This window comes from Danio aesculapii, chromosome 11 (assembly GCF_903798145.1).
Source record: "Danio aesculapii chromosome 11, fDanAes4.1, whole genome shotgun sequence".
In the NCBI taxonomy this organism is placed as follows: domain Eukaryota; kingdom Metazoa; phylum Chordata; class Actinopteri; order Cypriniformes; family Danionidae; genus Danio; species Danio aesculapii.
This window is the reverse complement of record NC_079445.1, coordinates 42898002-42918001: the sequence shown is the minus strand read 5'-3', so window position 1 is coordinate 42918001 and position 20000 is coordinate 42898002. Positions and strand designations below refer to the sequence as shown.

General features: G+C 33.4%; 1 protein-coding gene across 1 annotated transcript in view; it reads left to right on the top strand.

Moving 5' to 3' along the window:
* The window catches only part of LOC130236987 (filamin-B), a 231664-nt gene that overhangs the window by 178873 nt on the left and 32791 nt on the right, over positions 1-20000 (top strand). Inside the window, exons 30-35 of the mRNA XM_056467758.1 lie at positions 7074-7176; positions 8957-9097; positions 12540-12668; positions 14821-14994; positions 19019-19177; positions 19345-19548. Of these exons, the coding sequence (XP_056323733.1) occupies positions 7074-7176; positions 8957-9097; positions 12540-12668; positions 14821-14994; positions 19019-19177; positions 19345-19548 (910 nt within the window). The remainder of the gene's footprint in view (positions 1-7073; positions 7177-8956; positions 9098-12539; positions 12669-14820; positions 14995-19018; positions 19178-19344; positions 19549-20000) is intronic.

Here is a 20000-nt window from a genome sequence, read left to right as displayed (position 1 = left end):
CTACATACTTCAAACTTTCGTCAAACCTTCGAACTGGTCTGACTCGGGTTGCTATATCTTTTCTAACTGATCCGACCTTGGGTTTTCCGAAAAACGACCCAGAAAAAACCCAAAAGTCCCATTGACTTAACATTGGGTCAAACTTTGTGAGCTTATAACTCTGCATCAGACTGTCCTACAGACTTCTAACTGGACTCATTTAACTCAGTCTAGCCAGCAGCCAATAACTGATGACTTTTTAACTTACTAGCCACTCCCTAGCAACCACTTACAGCACCCTAGCAACTGTCCCATAGACTTCCATTGTAAAAGACTCCCATTTACTTAACATTGGATCAACCTTTGTGAGCTCATAACTCTGCATCAGACTGTCCTACAGACTAGAGTCTGGCCTCATTCAACTCAGTCTAGCCAGCAGCCAATCACTGATTACCTTTAAACTTACTAGCCACTCCCTAGCAACCAATTTCAGCACCCTAGCAACTGTCCCAGAGACTGTGACTAGCTATTCTAACACACGCTAACAGTTTTAACATCCTACTGACATGCTAATCTTGCTAGAAAGGTGCTAGCAACACGATAGTGACATGCTAGTCATGCTAGTAACATGCTAATTCATGCTAGAATCATGCTAACAACATGCTAATTAATGCTAGAAACAAGCTGACTCATGCTAGAATCATGCTAGTAACATGCTAGTTACATGCTAATTAATGCTAGAATCATGCTAACAACATGCTAATTCATGCCAGAAACATGCTAATAACATGCTAATTCATGCTAGAAACATACTAGTAACATGCTAGAATCATGCTAGTAACATGCTAATTCATGCTAGAATCATGCTAATAACATGCTAATTCATGCTAGAATCATGCTAGTAACATGCTAATTCATGCTAGAATCATGCTAGTAACATGCTAATTCATGCTAGAAACATGCTAGTAACATGCTAATTCATGCTAGAATCATGCTAGTAACATGCTAATTCATGCTAGAAACATGCTAGTAACATGCTAACCCATGCTAGAATCATGCTAGTAACATGCTAATTCATGCTGGAATCATGCTAGTAAAATGCTAATGCATGCTAGAATCATGCTAGTAACATGCTAATTCATGCTAGAATCATGCTAGTAACATGCTAATTCATGCTAGAAACATGCTAGTAACATGCTAATTCATGCTAGAATCATGCTAGTAACATGCTAATTCATGCTAGAATCATGCTAATAACATGCTAATTCATGCTAGAAACATGCTAATTCATGCTAGAATCATGCTAATAACATGCTAATTCATGCTAGAAACATGCTAGTAACATGCTAATTAATGCTAGAAACATGCTAGTAACATGCTAATTCATGCTAGAATCATGCTAGTAACATGCTAATTCATGCTAGAAACATGCTAGTAACATGCTAATTCATGCTAGTAACATGCTAATTCATGCTAGAATCATGCTAATAACATGCTAATTCATGCTAGTAACATGCTAATTCATGCTAGAATCATGCTAGTTACATGCTAATCCATGCTAGAATCATGCTAGTTACATGCTAATTCCTGCTAGAATCATGCTAGTAACATGCTAATTCATGCTAGAATCATGCTAGTAACATGCTAATTCATGCTAGAATCATGCTAATAACATGCTAATTCATGCTAGAATCATGCTAGTAACATGCTAATTCATGCTAGAATCATGCTAGTAACATGCTAATTCATGCTAGAAACATGCTAATTCATGCTCGAATCATGCTAGTAACATGCTAATTCATGCTAGAATCATGCTAGTAACATGCTAATTCATGCTAGAATTATGCTAGTAACATGCTAATTCATGCTAGAAACATGCTAATTCATGCTCGAATCATGCTAGTAACATGCTAATTCATGCTAGAATCATGCCAATAACATGCTAATTCATGCTAGAAACATGCTAATTCATGCTAGAAACATGCTAGTAACATGCTAATTCATGCTAGAATCGTGCTAGTAACATGCTAAATTATGCTAGAATCATGCTAATAACATGCTAATTCATGCTAGAAACATGCTAATTCATGCTAGAATCATGCTAATAACATGCTAATTCATGCTAGAAACATGCTAGTAACATGCTAATTAATGCTAGAAACATGCTAGTAACATGCTAATTCATGCTAGAATCATGCTAGTAACATGCTAATTCATGCTAGAATCATGCTAATAACATGCTAATTCATGCTAGTAACATGCTAATTCATGCTAGAATCATGCTAGTTACATGCTAATCCATGCTAGAATCATGCTAGTTACATGCTAATTCCTGCTAGAATCATGCTAGTAACATGCTATGTCATGCTAGAATCATGCTAGTAACATGCTAATTCATGCTAGAATCATGCTAATAACATGCTAATTCATGCTAGAATCATGCTAGTAACATGCTAATTCATGCTAGAATCATGCTAGTAACATGCTAATTCATGCTAGAAACATGCTAATTCATGCTCGAATCATGCTAGTAACATGCTAATTCATGCTAGAATCATGCTAATAACATGCTAATTCATGCTAGAAACATGCTAATTCATGCTAGAATCATGCTAATAACATGCTAAATCATGCTAGAAACATGCTAGTAACATGCTAATTCGTGCTAGAAACATGCTAGTAACATGCTAATTCATGCTAGAATCATGCTAGTAACATGCTAATTCATGCTAGAATCATGCTAATAACATGCTAATTCATGCTAGAAACATGCTAATTCATGCTAGAATCATGCTAATAACATGTTAGTAACATGCTAATTCATGCTAGAAACATGTTAGTAACATGCTAATTCATGCTAGAATCATGCTAGTAACATGCTAATTCATGCTAGAAACATGCTAGTAACATGCTAAATCATGCTAGAAACATGCTAGTAATATGCTAATTCATGCTAGAATCATGCTAATTCATGCTAGAAACATGCTAGTAACGTGCTAATTCATGCTAGAATCATGCTAGTTACATGCTAATTTATGTTAGAATCATGCTAGTTACTTGCTAATTCATGCTAGTAACATGCTAATTCAGACTCGGCTTTTCAAGCCACCATAAAGTTTGTCCTCAAACTTTAATATCTAGTTCTTCTTCTTCTTCTTCTTCTTCTTCTTATTCTTCTGAGACTAATTTCTAAGTGTATCTCCTCCTAGGCCTTTCAAGCTACATACTTCAAACTTTCGTCAAACCTTCAAACTGGTCTGACTCGGGTTGCTATATCTTTTCTAACTGATCCGACCTTGGGTTTTCCGAAAAACGACCCAGAAAAATCCCAAAAGTCCCATTGACTTAACATTGGGTCAAACTTGTGAGCTCATAACTCTGCATCAGACTGTCCTACAGACTAGAGTCTGGCCTCATTTCAACTCAGTCTAGCCAGCAGCCAATAACTGATGACTTTTTAACTTACTAGCCACTCCCTAGCAACCACTTACAGCACCCTAGCAACTGTCCCATAGACTTCCATTGTAAAAGACTCCCATTTACTTAACATTGGATCAACCTTTGTGAGCTCATAACTCTGCATCAGACTGTCCTACAGACTAGAGTCTGGCCTCATTCAACTCAGTCTAGCCAGCAGCCAATCACTGATTACCTTTAAACTTACTAGCCACTCCCTAGCAACCAATTTCAGCACCCTAGCAACTGTCCCAGAGACTGTGACTAGCTTTTCTAACACATGCTAACAGTTTTAACTTCCTACTGACATGCTAATCTTGCTAGAAAGGTGCTAGCAACACGATAGTGACATGCTAGTCATGCTAGTAACATGCTAATTCATGCTAGAATCATGCTAACAACATGCTAATTCATGCTAGAAACAAGCTGATTCATGCTAGAATCATGCTAGTAACATGCTAGTTACATGCTAATTAATGCTAGAATCATGCTAGTTACATGCTAATTCATGCTAGAAACATGCTAATTCATGCTAGAATCATGCTAACAACATGCTAATTCATGCTAGAAACATGCTAGTAACATGCTAATTCATGCTAGAAACATGCTAGTAACATGCTAGAATCATCCTAGTAACATGCTAATTCATGCTAGAAACATGCTAATTCATGCTAGAATCATGCTAGTAACATGCTAATCCATGCTAGAATCATGCTAGTAACATGCTAATTCATGCTAGAATCATGCTAGTAACATGCTAATTCATGCTAGAATCATGCTAATAACATGCTAATTTATGCTAGAATCATGCTGATTCATGCTAGAATCATGCTAATAACATGCTAATTCATGCTAGAAACATGCTAGTAACATGCTAATTAATGCTAGAAACATGGTAGTAACATGCTAATTCATGCTAAAATCATGCTAGTAACATGCTAATTCATGCTAGAATCATGCTAATAACATGCTAATTCATGCTAGAAACATGCTAGTAACATGCTAATTAATGCTAGAAACATGGTAGTAACATGCTAATTCATGCTAGAATCATGCTAGTAACATGCTAATTCATGCTAGAATCATGCTAATAACATGCTAATTCATGCTAGAAACATGCTAGTAACATGCTAATCCATGGTAGAATCATGCTAGTAACATGCTAATTCATGCTAGAATCATGCTAGTAACATGCTAATTCATGCTAGAATCATGTTAGTAACATGCTAATTCATGCTAGAATCATGCTAGTAACATGCTAATTCATGCTAGAATCATGCTAATAACATGCTAATTCATGCTAGAAACATGCTAGTAACATGCTAATTCATGCTAGAATCATGCTAGTAACATGCTAATTCATGCTAGAATCATGCTAGTAACATGCTAATTCATGCTAGAATCATGCTAGTAACATGCTAATTCATGCTAGAAACATGCTAGTAACATGCTAATCCATGCTAGAATCATGCTAGTAACATGCTAATTCATGCTAGAATCATGCTAGTAACATGCTAATTCATGCTAGAATCATGCTAGTAACATGCTAATTCATGCTAGAATCATGCTAGTAACATGCTAATTCATGCTAGAATCATGCTAGTAACATGCTAATTCATGCTAGAATCATGCTAGTAACATGCTAATTCATGCTAGAATCATGCTAATAACATGCTAATTCATGCTAGAAACATGCTAATTCATGCTAGAATCATGCTAATAACATGCTAAATCATGCTAGAAACATGCTAGTAGCATGCTAATTCATGCTAGAAACATGTTAGTAACATGCTAATTCATGCTAGAATCATGCTAGAAACATGCTAATTTATGCTAGAAACATGCTAGTAACATGCTAATTCATGCTAGAAACATGCTAATTCATGCTAGAATCATGCTATTTCATGCTAGAAACATGCTAGTAACATGCTAATTCATGCTAGAATCATGCTAGTTACATGCTAATTTATGTTAGAATCATGATAGTTACTTGCTAATTCATGCTAGTAACATGCTAATTCAGACTCGGCTTTTCAAGCCACCATAAAGTTTGTCCTCAAACTTTAATATCTAGTTCATTTCTAAACCCAGAAGTGTTGCCTTGCTTGCTAGTATTATTACATTTTTTGTATTTAATTTAAATTGTATAATTAATTTTATAATTTAATTGTGCAATTAATTAATTAATTTTATTTTACTTTTTATTTTTCATTTTATAATTTTAATAAATGTCTAAACATTTATATTTAATTTTATAATTCATCTATAATTAATTTCTAATCCCAGAAGTGTTGCATAGCTTGCTAGTATATTATATAAAAGTTTTGTTAATTTAAATGTTGTGATTAATTGTATAATTAGTTTATCTTTTATTTTTCATTTTATTATAATTAATTTAATTATATAATAATAATAATAAACCCATCTATAATTAATTTTTAAACCCAGAAGTGTTGCCTAGCTTGGTAGTATTTTATTTATTTTATATTTAATTTAAATTTTATTATTAATTTATAATTTAATTAGTATAATTAATAATTTTTTTATTTTATAAATTTTCTTTTTATAATTATAATTATTTTCTAAACTATCTATAATTGATGTCTAAACCCAGAAGTGTTGCCCTAGCTTGCTGGAATTTGATTAAGCTTTTTATGAATAATTGTAACTTTATAATATATTTTATAATTAATTTAATAATTTTTTCTTTTAATATTATTTCCCTTTTTATTTTCATAATTTCTGAACTTCCTCAGAATTGTTGCCTAATTAATTCATTATTTATTATTCATCTTTATTATTATTATTATTATTATTATTATTATTATTACCTGTTATTGAACATTTCAGATCTATACATATTGGCAATATTATTATCAACATAATTTTATGATAATAAAATTAATAATAATATTAATTATTATTATTATTACATATTGTTTTCCTTATTTTTTCCTAATTAATTCCTAAACTTTACCTAAAGTTTCATCTTGTTTTCTAGTTTATTCAATGTCTTTTAATTTCAGCGAAGTTTATCTCCATCTTCGCCAAACATTCTGTCTAGTGGGATGATTTGATTGATTGATTGATCGATTCATTCATTCATTCCAAATTTAGTTCAATTCAGCTCAGATCCGATCAATTCCATTAAGTTCCATTCAATTCCATTCCCAGTCCCATTCCATTCCATTCCAAATCCAATTCCCATTCCCAGTCCCATTCCATTCCAAAAATATCATCTAAGTTGTGTGTGTGCGTGTGGAGCACACAGTTGTAAATCTCTCTTCATCAGCATGAGCTCATCATCATCATCATCATCATCTCCTGCAGGTGAAACATTATAAGCACTGACTGTCATTTCTCAGTAATGCATCCTCATCTTCATGTTTTTTGCGTTTGGATGAAGTCTGGACATGTTTCCGTCTCTCTGCATCTCTCATTTCTCCTCCTCAGGTGTTTCTGGGGATTTCTCTGCTCTTTCAGGTTTAACACACGTTTGTCTTTCACTCAGCTCTTCTGCTTGCAGCACGGATCACACAGACTCGCTGAACACACACACACACACACACACACACACACACACACACACACACACATTATAACAGACTCTCACACACAAATAAATCTCTGTCTCTCAGGTCACAGACGGATCGTATGGTCCTGCAAACAGTGTGAACGGGACGGGCTACAGACCCTTCGATATGGTCATTCCCTTCACCTTTAGTAAAGGAGAAGTCACAGGTGAGACATTTCACAACAAATAAAGGTTCAATTAAACACACGATCACTTATAGAGACCCATTCAGTCCCTTCAGGAATGTATGATTCTGTGATCATAACGAATGCCTCATAATTCATAATTCAATTGTTTAATGGCACAACTTTCCTGCATATTTTGGCAGTCTTAAAGGGACAGTTCACACAAAAATGGTCATTTATTGCTCACCCTTGTGTGGTTTCATACCACTTATGAGTTTCTTTCTTCTGTTGAACACACAAGAGAAGGTATTCTGACGAATGCTGGTAACCATTGACTTCCACAGTATTTGTTTTTCCTCACAATGGAAGTCTCAATGGTTACAGATTTAACATGTTTCAGAATATCTTGTTTTGTGTTTAACCGAAGAAAGAAAGTCCAGCAGGTTTTGGAGGATGAGTAAATGATGACGACTATTTCTGTCCCTTTAAGACCCGTTCACATTCATGCCAAGCACGATAACTATAAAGATAACATTAAATATTTCTGAAATCCCTTCAGACCATGATAAAGTGTATATATATAAATAAACATAATAAATAAATATAATGAATATAACTATACACTACCTGACAAAAGTTGTTGCCTATACAAGTTTTAGAAACAACAAATAGTAACTTGACTTCTAGTTGATCATTTGGTATCAGAAGTGGCTTATATGAAAGGCAGAGGCCTCTAGATGACGCTTATTTTACCAAAATAAAATATGATCATGCCTTGATTTCTAATAATTTAATTAGGACAGTAAGGTCTGACTCTGCTTAGACAAAAGTCTCATCACTGAACCTTCAATAATGTCCAGTATAGAATATGTGGTCATGCTGCAGTGGAAACAGAATGAATATTGTGTCTGGCTCCATCATGAGCTTGGAGGACTGCATCCATACATCTCTGCAGTGACTCAAATCACTGATTAATAAATTCATCTGGAAAGCTGTCTTGCAGGACTCACTTAGTTTGATAAGATTCTTTGGATTCATCTTCAATGCCTTCTCCATCTTACCCCAGACATGCTCAATAATGTTCATGTCTGGTGACTGGGCTGGCCAATCCTGGAGCACCTTGACCTTCTTTGCTTTCAGGAGCTTTGATGTGGAGGCTGAAGTATGAGAAGGAGCGCTATCCTGCTGAAGAATTTGCTCTCTCCTGTGGTTTGTAATGTAATGGGCAGCACAAATGTCTTGATACCTCAGGCTGTTGATGTTGCAATCCACTCTGCAGATCTCTTGCACGCCCCCATACTGAATGTGAACCCAAACCATGATTTTTCCTTCAGCAAACTTGACTGATTTTTATGAGAATCTTGGCTCCATGTGGGTTCCAGTAGGTCTTCTGCAGTATTTGTGATGATTGGGATGCAGTTCAACAGATGATTCATGGGAAAAATCCACCTTCTGCCACTTTTCCAAATGACCAACTAGAAGTCAAGTTATTATTTGTTGCTCTTACAATTGAGATCGATGACACAACTTTTGTCAGGTAGTGTAGAGGTGTAGAGAAACAATATCATTGTGATAACTTTCAGAATCTTTTTTTTTTCCTCAGCTAATAAAGCTCTGGCAGCCAGGCAGTATCTATTGTAATATTAATACACATTTTAAAGAAGAGAGATTAAAAGGCATAATATCTCAAATTGTAGAACTTTCCAGCACATCAGAAAGTCAGGAGAGGAGTGTAGAATGATATATAATGGTTATCGTAGAAGTGATTTGACTGAGTCTGATATTGAAATCCTCACCTTGAATGTGTGACGTTCATCCTCAGGTGAGGTTCACATGCCGTCAGGTAAAAGCGCTCAGCCGGAGATCATCGATAATAAAGACGGGACAGTGACGGTCAAATACTCGCCAACAGAAGCTGGACTTCACGAAATGCACATTAAATACAACGGCACGCACATCCCAGGTCAGACACACCATAATACACTATTAAACCTGTTTGTTTGTTTGTTTGTTTGTTTGTATCATCCAGTAATATTTTAATTGGTAAATATTATATTATATTATATTATATTATATTATATTATATTATATTATATTATATTATATTATATTTAATTATATTATATTTTATTATGTTATATTATATTATATTATATTTTATTATGTTATATTATATTATATTATATTATATTATATTTATTTTATTTTATTTTATTTTTTGTATATTTTATATTATATTATATTATATTATATTATATTATTTTATATTTTTTATTTTATTTTATGTTATATTATTTTATATTATATTTTATTTTTTATATTTTATATTATTTTATATTATATTATTTTATATTATATTATATCATATTTTATTTTTTATATTTTATATTATTTTATATGATATTATTTTATATTATTTTATTTTATTTTAATTTATTTTATTCAGGAACTAAGCCGAAAAGAAAATGAATTCTTATATTATATTATATTATATATTATTATATAATATTATGGACACATGTGATTTATATCTTAATATTATTTTAATATATATGATTTCTTGTGTGTAAATACTCAATTTTTTAGATATATTTAAATATAGTTATATTTTATATCAAAGAGTGATTATAATATTTTAATATTATTCTGTTTTATTGTTATGTATAATATACTTTATACACTTATATTTTGTGTCTGTGTAAACACTACTATATAAATAATAGTATATGTTAGATAATTATAATATGTATTATATTTATATTTATTATAAAATCATTAAAATTACCACAATTACATATATAGTGAGAATTTTTTTCAATCACAATTACACATTTTTCTGTGTATACACTAATTACAAACTTATACATTGTGTAAGGATTAAATATATGAATATCAAATCATATAAAATATATCATCTTATTTAAATAATATAAATCATTTAAATTCTTTATATGTCTATATTATTTTAATATTATTTGTATTATTATAAATGCAATATATAAGACAATTAAAATAATCATTTAGATGTATTGAAATTTATATATAGTTATATACTATATCAGTGGACGTGATTGATACTTTATTATTAATCTATATATTATTATTTTAGGTATAATATACTTTATACAGTTATTATATTTTGTGTGTGTGAACTACTGTAAAAATAATAGTATATATTAGATAGTTATGATATGTATTATATTTATATTTATTATTAAATCATTAAAATAACCAAAATTACATATAAAGAAAGAATTTAAACAAAATTACATATTTTTCTGTATAAACATTTATTGCAAACTTATACATCATGTAAATGTTAAATATATGTATATCAAATCATATAAAATATATCATCTTATTTAAATAATATAAATCATTAATGTGTGTGTGTGTGTGTGTGTGTGTATATATATTTATATATGTATTTTTTTTATTTTTTTATTTATTTATTTTTTTTTACATTTGTTTTATATTTCTTCAATGTCACTTTTTTTTGTCACAGAAAACTATTTATTATTATTATTATTATTATTATTATTTATTTTTCAATGTAACGACAGCATATGCTAAGTCTTTGCCATATGAAAAAAGAACTTGAGCGTTCTACTAAACATCTCATTTTTGGGTTCAAGAAATATAGTTTGTTTTGGATATAGATTTAATTTTTCTGTAAGAAAAGTCTGTAATATGAGTCTTCATGCGTGTGATGAATGTGCTGTCCGGATCATCAGTTTTGCTGAAGGTTTTTCAGGTGTGTGTGATTTATTTCTGCTGTTGAAAGGTGTGTGTGTGTGTGTGTGTGTGTGTGTGTGTGTGTGTGTGTGTGTGTGTGTGTGTGTGTGTGTGTGTGTGTGTGTGTGTGTGTGTGTGTGTGTGTGTGTGTGTGTGTGTGTGTGTGTGTGTGTGTGTGTGTGTGTGTGTGTGTGTGTGTGTGTGTGTGTGTGTGTGTGTGTGTGTGTGTGACTTCAGCTGTCAGGAATCTGTTGTTTGGGATGCTGTTGATCCTCATGTAGGTGCTTGTTTTATGGTTAAAGTTTTTGGGTGTTTGGTGCAGTGCCATCAGAAACCTCAGTAAATCTCACACCAGAGCCCATCTCTCTGTTTCTCCATATAGGGAAGGGAGATTGAGGTTTGAATTATTCTGGCAAGAGCGTCACAGTCTTTTGAAGTTTTTGTTTAATATTAATTTATTTACTTTATCATTTTTGGTTTGTTTTCCTAAATGTACTAAATTGTAAAAATACATTTAGAATATTTTAAGTAACTTTTAAATGAGTCGTTTAGATAACAAGGATTTTTTTTTGCATAATAATTTCCTAAAAACATGCAAATTAGCCGTCTTGCTTTATAATTACTTTTTAATATTGTTTTTTGTTTATTTGCATGATTTCTAAAATTCTTCAAGTGTGCTGTCTAGCTTACCATGTTTTAATTGAATATTTTTTTGTTTTTTATTTACTTTGATTTTTCTATAATTATTTCAGAAAACATTTTATTTTATTATTTTATTGTTCCATAATTATTTCCAAAAAGCGCAAAACACACTGTCTAGCTTTATAATTAAATTGTAATTTTTTTGTTTGTTTTGTTTTGCTTTTTTGCATAATTTCTCAAATTATCCAATTGTGCTGTATAGCTGACCACTTTTTAATAATTTAATTATTAAACCACGTTTTAATCAATTTAATATTGTTGGTTTTGTTTTTAATTTGCTTTATTTGATATGTGTATAATTATTTCCAAAAAACATTTTATTTTATTTATTATTTATTTTCTTTGCATAATTATTTCCTAAAAACATGTCAAAGGGTGGTCCAGCTTTTAAATACATTTTATTTGTTGATTATTTTTTTTTTTTTTTTTTTTTTGGATTTATTTTATTTTTTCATAATTTCTCAATTTTACAAATGTTTTGTTTTAATTTTTTGTTTTGCATATATTTGATTTGATATTTGCATAATTATTTATTAAAAATGTTTTGTTGTTTTATTTTTATAATTTTAAATGTTGTTTTATTTTATTTTGCATAATTATTTGCATGCAAATGAGCAATATAACTTTTAAATCAAATTTTATTTATTGACTTTATTTATTTGTTTATTTATTTATTTATTTTTATGCATCATTTCTAAAATTCTGTCTAACTCACCATGTTTTAATTTAATTTAGTTTTATTTGCAATATTTTTGGCTTTATTTTATTTTTGTGTAAAACTATTATTTTATTTTATTTTGTTTCCTAAGTTTTACACTTTAAAATATGCTAGATGTATTACACTTCAAGACCAAAACACCTCAGAATATTTAATAATTCTCCAATCACTCCTGCTCTGCATCATCATAATGTTTCTCTTCTGTTTTCTAGATTGAGTGTATCACTGTATATTCTTTGCTTGTCCACAGAGAGTCCTCTGCAGTTCTTCGTCAACAATGCTAACAGTCCTAGCGTGACTGCATACGGCCCGGGTCTGGTCTACGGCACGGCCAATAAAACCGCCATGTTCACCATCTACACTGAAGACGCGTCTGAAGGTACACACATGTCCTGCTAATGCTAGCCCCCGTGACACCCCTAAAGTTGTTCATCACAAATTAAAATGAAATCTTATTTTAATTCCACGATTATATAATTGGGCTACATGGTTCCGCAGTGGGTAGCAAGTTCGCCTCACAGCAAGAAGGTCACTGGTTTGAGCCTCGGCTGGGCCAGTTGGCATTTCTGTATGGAGTTTGCATGTTCTTCCCGTGTTAGTGTGGGTTTCCTCTTGGTGCTCCGGTTTCCCCCACAAGTCCAAACACATGCGCTATAGGTGAATTGGGTAAGCTAAATTGTCCGTGGTGTGTGAGTGTGAATGAGTGTATGGGTGTTTCCCAGTGATGGGTTGCAGCTGGAAGTGCATCCGCTGTGTAAAACATATGCTGGATAAGTTGGCAGTTCATTCCACTGTGGCGGCCCATGATTAATAAAGGGACTAATCTGAAAAGAGAATGAATGATTATATAATTTTGTTATATTTCTGCATAATTTCTTTTAAAAACATGCAAATGAACCATCTAGCTTTTATAATTTTTTTGTTTTTTGCTTAAATTTTTGTGTGATTTTTGTGATTTTTATTTAATTTATTTAATTTAATTTAAGTTTATTTTAGTTTTGTTGTATTTATTTAGTTTATTTTTGTCCCATTTACTTTCAAATCCCCAAGACACAGTACGTTTCTCTCACTGTTGTTGATTTGAACTTTCTCACTATAACACACATTTTATTACAAAGTGAAATAAAAAAAAAAAACACTTTAAAAACCTCCAGGAAGAATTCAAGTTATACAAATTGAACAGAAAAATTGTATCAATGTTTTGTCATTTTTATTTATTTAGATTTATTTACCCTGTTACTTTTGTACTTTTTAATTATTTTGCGATGTAATTTAGTTGCGACGTTTCTTTACTCTCAACATGTATAAGCAACAAAGCAATACACTAGTATTAGTTATTATATTTATATACACAGTTGAAGTCAGAATTATTAGCCCCCCATGATTTATTTTCTTTTTTAAATATTTCCCAAATGATGTTGAACAGAGCAAGGAAATTTTCACAGTATGTCTGATAATATTTTATCTTCTGGAGAAAGTCTTATTTGTTTTATTTCGGCTAGAATAAAAGCAGTTTTTAATTTTTCAAAAAACATTTTAAGGTCAAAATTATTAGCCCCTTTAAGCTATATATTTTCAGTAGTCTACAGAACAAATCAGAATCAGTTTTATTGCCAAGTGTGCTTCACACACACAAGGAATTTGTTTTGGCTACAGAAGCTTCCAGTGTACATAAAGTGACAAGTGACAACACAAAATAAATATGAAATCAAATAAAATAAAAATGATAAACATTAAACAGATGCGGTTAGTCAAGAAACCTGGATGTTGAGTTGTATGTACAGATTGTTAAAAATATACAGGTTATAAGGTGCTGTGTACAAGTGCGAATGTAGAAGGTATTGCATTGTATATTGATATAAGGTGCTGTGTACAAGTGCGTATGAGAAAGTATTGCACAGTAGGGGAATATTTAATTATACAATAACTATATAATATTAAATTATACAATAACTTGCCTAATTACCCTAACCTGCCTAGTTACCCTAATTAACCTAGTTAAGCCTTTAATGTCACTTTAAGCTGAATACTAGTATCTTAAAAAATATCAAGTCTAATATTATTTACTGTCATCATGACAAAGATAAAATAAATCAGTTATTAGAAATGAGTTATTAAAACTATTATGATTTGAAATGTGTTGAAAAAATCTGCTCTCCATTACACAGAAGTTGAGGAAAAATAAACAGGGGGGCTAATAATTCTGACTTCAACTGTATATATTTAAATTACAAATGTATTGGTTATTATATTCGTAATTATATTTTGTATAATTATTATACTGTTTTATATTATGTAAATATTATATTGTATAAATATTATATTTGGTTATTATTTATTTGGTTAATATAATTTAAATGACCCTTTTTTGCAGCTCAGTTAATATAGTGATCATAATACAGTATATCTTGATAAAAGCTTCAGCAATCAATCACAAGAAAATGTGATGCCATCATAAGCCTAGCACATGCTAATAAAGCGTGTTTTATTTTCATTTAAATATTTTTTTATTCATTTATTTTTTGCATCAGGAGGTCTGGATCTGGCCATTGAAGGGCCGTCGAAGGCTGAGATCAGCTGTGTGGACAATAAAGACGGCACCTGTGCGGTTTCATACCTGCCCACACTGCCTGGAGATTATAATATACTCGTACGATACAACGACAAACACATCGCTGGTAGCCCCTTCACCGCCAGGATTACAGGTATCAAAACACAACAATTAATGGTTTATCTTTTACCTTTACATTTATTCATTTAGCAGATGTGGGGATAAGCGAGGAGAAAAGAATTCAATTCAATTCACCTTTATTTGTATAGCGCTTATACAATGTAGATTGTGTCAAAGCAGCTTCACATAAAAGGTCACAGTAAATAGGAACAGTGTAGTTCAGTTTGTAGTGTTTAAGTTCAGTTCACTAATAATCACTACTGAGAGTCCAAATATTGAAGAGCAAATCCAACGATGCGCAGCTCTATAGATCCTGAACCATGCAAGCCAGAGGCGACAGCGGAGAGGGAAAAAACTTCACTAATGGCGAAAGTGAAGAAAAAAAACCTTGAGAGAAACCAGGCTCAGTTGGGCACGATCATTTTAATTTCTCCGCTGGCCAAACGTCTTGTGCAGAGCTGCAGTCTCAGTGGCGGAGGCTGGAAGCTGGCCTCAGCGAAGACTCGTCTGTCTCTGGAGCGTCACAGGAATCAGTCTCATGTTCTCCACTCTTCCATGACCATCACAGTAGCTGCTCAGGATACGGCCTGGTCCAGGATATGGAAATCTTGGGATCATCTCAGCACTTCAAGCACTTCAAATCATCAGAGGGTAGCTGTATATAAATGCTATGACAAGTCTAAGTTACTAAGTTTACAAGTCTGTCACTAATGGCCTGTTTCCACTGAGTGGTGCGGTATGGTTATGTTCAGTACGCTTTTATGACCGTTTCCACTGTCAAAGGGTACCTAAAAGCGAACCGTACCACTTTTTGGTTACCCTTTTGAAATGGAACTAACAGGCCCAAAGGGTACCATAAGGTGGAGCTAGACGTGCAGCTGAATGCTATTGGTTTACAGAGATATGTCACTTGCAGAAGCATTAGAATGAAAACAAAGGAAGAGCCATTTTTGAATACACAGCCGAGACATTACACCGTAATAATATATACATATAATAACAAGCCACGGTCGACCCAAGCTCAAACAAACCTTGTCTTCATCTTGATGAACAGCCACAAAGCCAAGAAGAACAAAATCTGCTGTGTCCTGTTGTTGTTTCACGAGCCCGTCTAAAAGTGTGAGCGGTTTCTCGCGTGAGCTCGCTGCGCGTCTATATTTGACATAACGAACTTCTTGAGCTCATAACGTGCTCATGATCATTTAAGCGCTCTGATATCCGATCCTTTCAGAAAGAGACAAACGCGAGAGTGAAGCGCGAAAAAACAAAGGAGAAGCCAGAAAACGCAGCAGCAAATGAAGCTTCAGCAACCTAAAACATGAACAAACTGCCATGTTTAACTATCATCATCACCTTCTGGACTATTATGAACTCTGAATGATGGAATTACCTTCTAACAGAGACTACATGAGCTGCTGAAGATTAAAGATACATATGAGAGGTCTGCTCTGACTTCGTGTTGTTTTTGAAGCCAAATAAGGACTAAAATGTCTGTTGTGTGTAGTTTTTCTGTAATTGATAACATATTGGAGACTGTAAGGGTCTTTGTGTTCATATATGTTGCATTTATTTATTTATTTAATATAATTACAGACGTTACAGTAGGCTATTTCACACATCGATCATTGATCTGCAGTCATAATCAGATCACGTTCATAGAAAGGTTAGTAATGATCATTTATACACAAGTATATATGTGTATAAAGCATCTGTTTTGTGAGAAGAGCTTCTCATATGATATGAATGACCCTTACTGGCTTTACTGTGACATTTCCTCGATTCAATTCAATTCACCTTTATTTGTATAGCGCTTATACAATGTAGATTGTCAAAGCAGCTTCACATAAAAGGTCACATAGTAAATAGGAACAGTGTAGTGAAAATGACATTGTCTCAAACTTTGTCTTACACCGCGCCTACCAAAAGCGTACCTTTTTGGCTGAGGAAATGCAAGCTTGATAAAGGTGACCCGTACCGTACCTCTCAGTGAAAATGGACCATAAGTCTAAATGTCTAAAGCTGTGCTCACACTGTGAGATTTCAGCCAAGATTTTGTCATCTGAGACAAATTTGGGAAATCCTAAAAGATTCCTGAAATCCTAGGCTAAAATTTGTGGTCTTTGATTGTTGGTTTGACATGTTCACAGACAGCAGCTTAATGCCCGTTGCGATCAGATTTTTCCTCCGATGAAGTTCTGGCAGTGTCAGAAGATCTCAGAAACTTTCCTGCAGTGTGACAACAGCTGCGATGAGCGCCAATCCAAGAACCAATATGAGCTCTGAATCTGATGACGCAATCCGTGCGACAATTCAAACAACCGCGGGGAAATGTCAAAGCAGTTTTGTTCTTCCTGGTTGTATTATTGAGACACGCTGTGTGCAAAATTTCTGCTACAGATTGTTTACGTTTACTGTTAGGAATAATTTCAGAATGGCGGGATAGTGAAAGCGTCATGTGTTGATGTCGTCAAACTGATGTCGGGGAGTTTTCTTCTGCGTTTGGTGCATCTTCATTGTCGTTCAGTCTGACATTATGATCTTACAGTGTGACATGGGAGCCATGTTCGTGCAGTCTGACATGCTACAATCGTTCAGGATTATAAACAATTGCACAGTGTGAGCCGGCCTTTAGAGTATATGTCTACAAGTCACTAAGTCTACAGGTCCAAGATACTAAGTTTGCAAGTCTAAGTCAACAAGTCTAAGTCACCAAGTCTACATGTCTAAGAGTATACATCTACAAGTCTAAGTTACTAAGTCTAAATGTATAAGTCTACAAGTCACTAAGTCTACAAGTATATGTCTACAAGTCTAAGTTACTAAGTCTAAGTGTATACATCTACCAGTCTAAGTCACAAAGTCTACAAGTCACTAAGTCTACAAGTATATGTCTACAAGTCTAAGTTACTAAGTCTAAGTGTATACATCTACAAGTCTAAGTCACAAAGTCTTCAAGTCACTAAGTCTACAAGTCTAAGATACTAAGTTTGCAAGTCTAAGTCAACAAGTCTAAGTCACCAAGTCTACATGTCTAAGAGTATACATCTACAAGTCTAAGTTACTAAGTCTAAATGTATAAGTCTACAAGTCACTAAGTCTACAAGTATATGTCTACAAGTCTAAGTTACTAAGTCTAAGTGTATACATCTACCAGTCTAAGTCACAAAGTCTACAAGTCACTAAGTCTACAAGTATATGTCTACAAGTCTAAGTTACTAAGTCTAAGTGTATACATCTACCAGTCTAAGTCACAAAGTCTACAAGTCACTAAGTCTACAAGTATATGTCTACAAGTCTAAGTTACTAAGTCTAAGTGTATACATCTACCAGTCTAAGTCACAAAGTCTACAAGTCACTAAGTCTACAAGTATATGTCTACAAGTCTAAGTTACTAAGTCTAAGTGTATACATCTACAAGTCTAAGTCACAAAGTCTTCAAGTCACTAAGTCTACAAGTCTAAGATACTAAGTTTGCAAGTCTAAGTCAACAAGTCTAAGTCACCAAGTCTACATGTCTAAGAGTATACATCTACAAGTCTAAGTTACTAAGTCTAAATGTATAAGTCTACAAGTCACTAAGTCTACAAGTCTGTCTACAAGTCTAAGTTACAAAGTCTAAGTGTATAGATCTAGTCTGTAGGGGGTCTGTAGGGGGTCACACACCAGAAGCGCCGCTTGGTGGCGCATTCGTAGCGCCATGCAGCGCCATACATTTCAGAATTCTAAACATAGGTTTCTATCAGGGTAACTGCGACCAGCCACGACTCAGGACGCTGTTCATATTCCTGCCACGCCACAGAGTGCCATCTGATTAGTTTCATGTTAAATATCATGTTAAATACCAGTTTCATATAAAAATCGGCTTTTAACTGTCATGTGCGCGCCGTGCCGCTTCTGGTGTTCGACCTGCCTAAGTCACAAAGTCTACTAGTCTACAAGTCTAAGAGTATACGTCTGCAAGTCTAAGTGACCATGTCTGCATCAGTACTAATTTACTAAGTCTGCAAGTCTAAGTCCCTCTGCTGGATCTTGATGTTTTTTGTTGTTGGTTTGTTCAGAGGATAATAAGCGTAAGTCTCAGGTGAAGCTGGGCTCTGCGGCTGATTTCTCTCTGGACATCATGGAGACTGACCTCAGTCTGCTGACCGCCAGCATTAAAGCCCCGTCCGGACGTGATGAGCCCTGCTTACTGAAGAGACAGCCAAACAACCACATCGGTCAGTCTCTGAAAGCACTGTGGAAATACTGTGGAAATTCATTAAATATCACTTGAGAAATGTTTCAAAAAGAATAAATATTGAACAGTAGGGCGAAGAATTTAGCATCTTTTATATTATTTCTTTTTTTTTGAGTTTGGTGTGAGTAACTCTGTTTTTCATGTCAGGAATCTCCTTCATCCCGAGGGAAGTGGGCGAGCACCTGGTGAGCATCCGGAAGAACGGCCGGCATGTGCCCAACAGCCCCATCAGCATCACCGTGGTCCAGTCAGAGATCGGGGACGCCGGCCGGGTGAAGGTGTTCGGGACGGGCCTGCAGGAGGGACAGACCTTCCAGATGGCAGACTTCACTGTGGACACCAGAGAAGCTGGTCAGATGCTTTTCTTTTCTCTCTCTTTCTCTCCCTTCCTTTCTTTCTTTCTTTCTTTCTTTCTTTCTTTCTTTCTTTTTCTGTCTCTTTACTTTCCTTCCTTGCTTTCTTTATTGGATCTTTCTGTCTGTCTGACTTTGTTTCTTTGTTTCTTTCTTTTTTCTTTTTCTTTCTTCTTTTTCTTTTCTTATTTGTCGTTTTTCTTATTCATTCTTTTTTTCTATTATTTTTTATTTCTTTTCTTCTATTGTTTTTCTTGTTTCTTTCTCTTCTTTCTTGTTTTCTTTTTCTTTCTTTCTTTCTTGTTTTCTTTCTTTCTTTCTTTCTTTCTTTCTTTCTTTCTTTTTTCTTTCTTTTTTCTTTCTTTCTTTCTTTCTTTCTTTCTTTCTTTTTTTCTTTCTTTCTTTCTTTCTTTCTTTCTCTTTCTTTCTTTCTTTCTTTCTTTCTTTCTT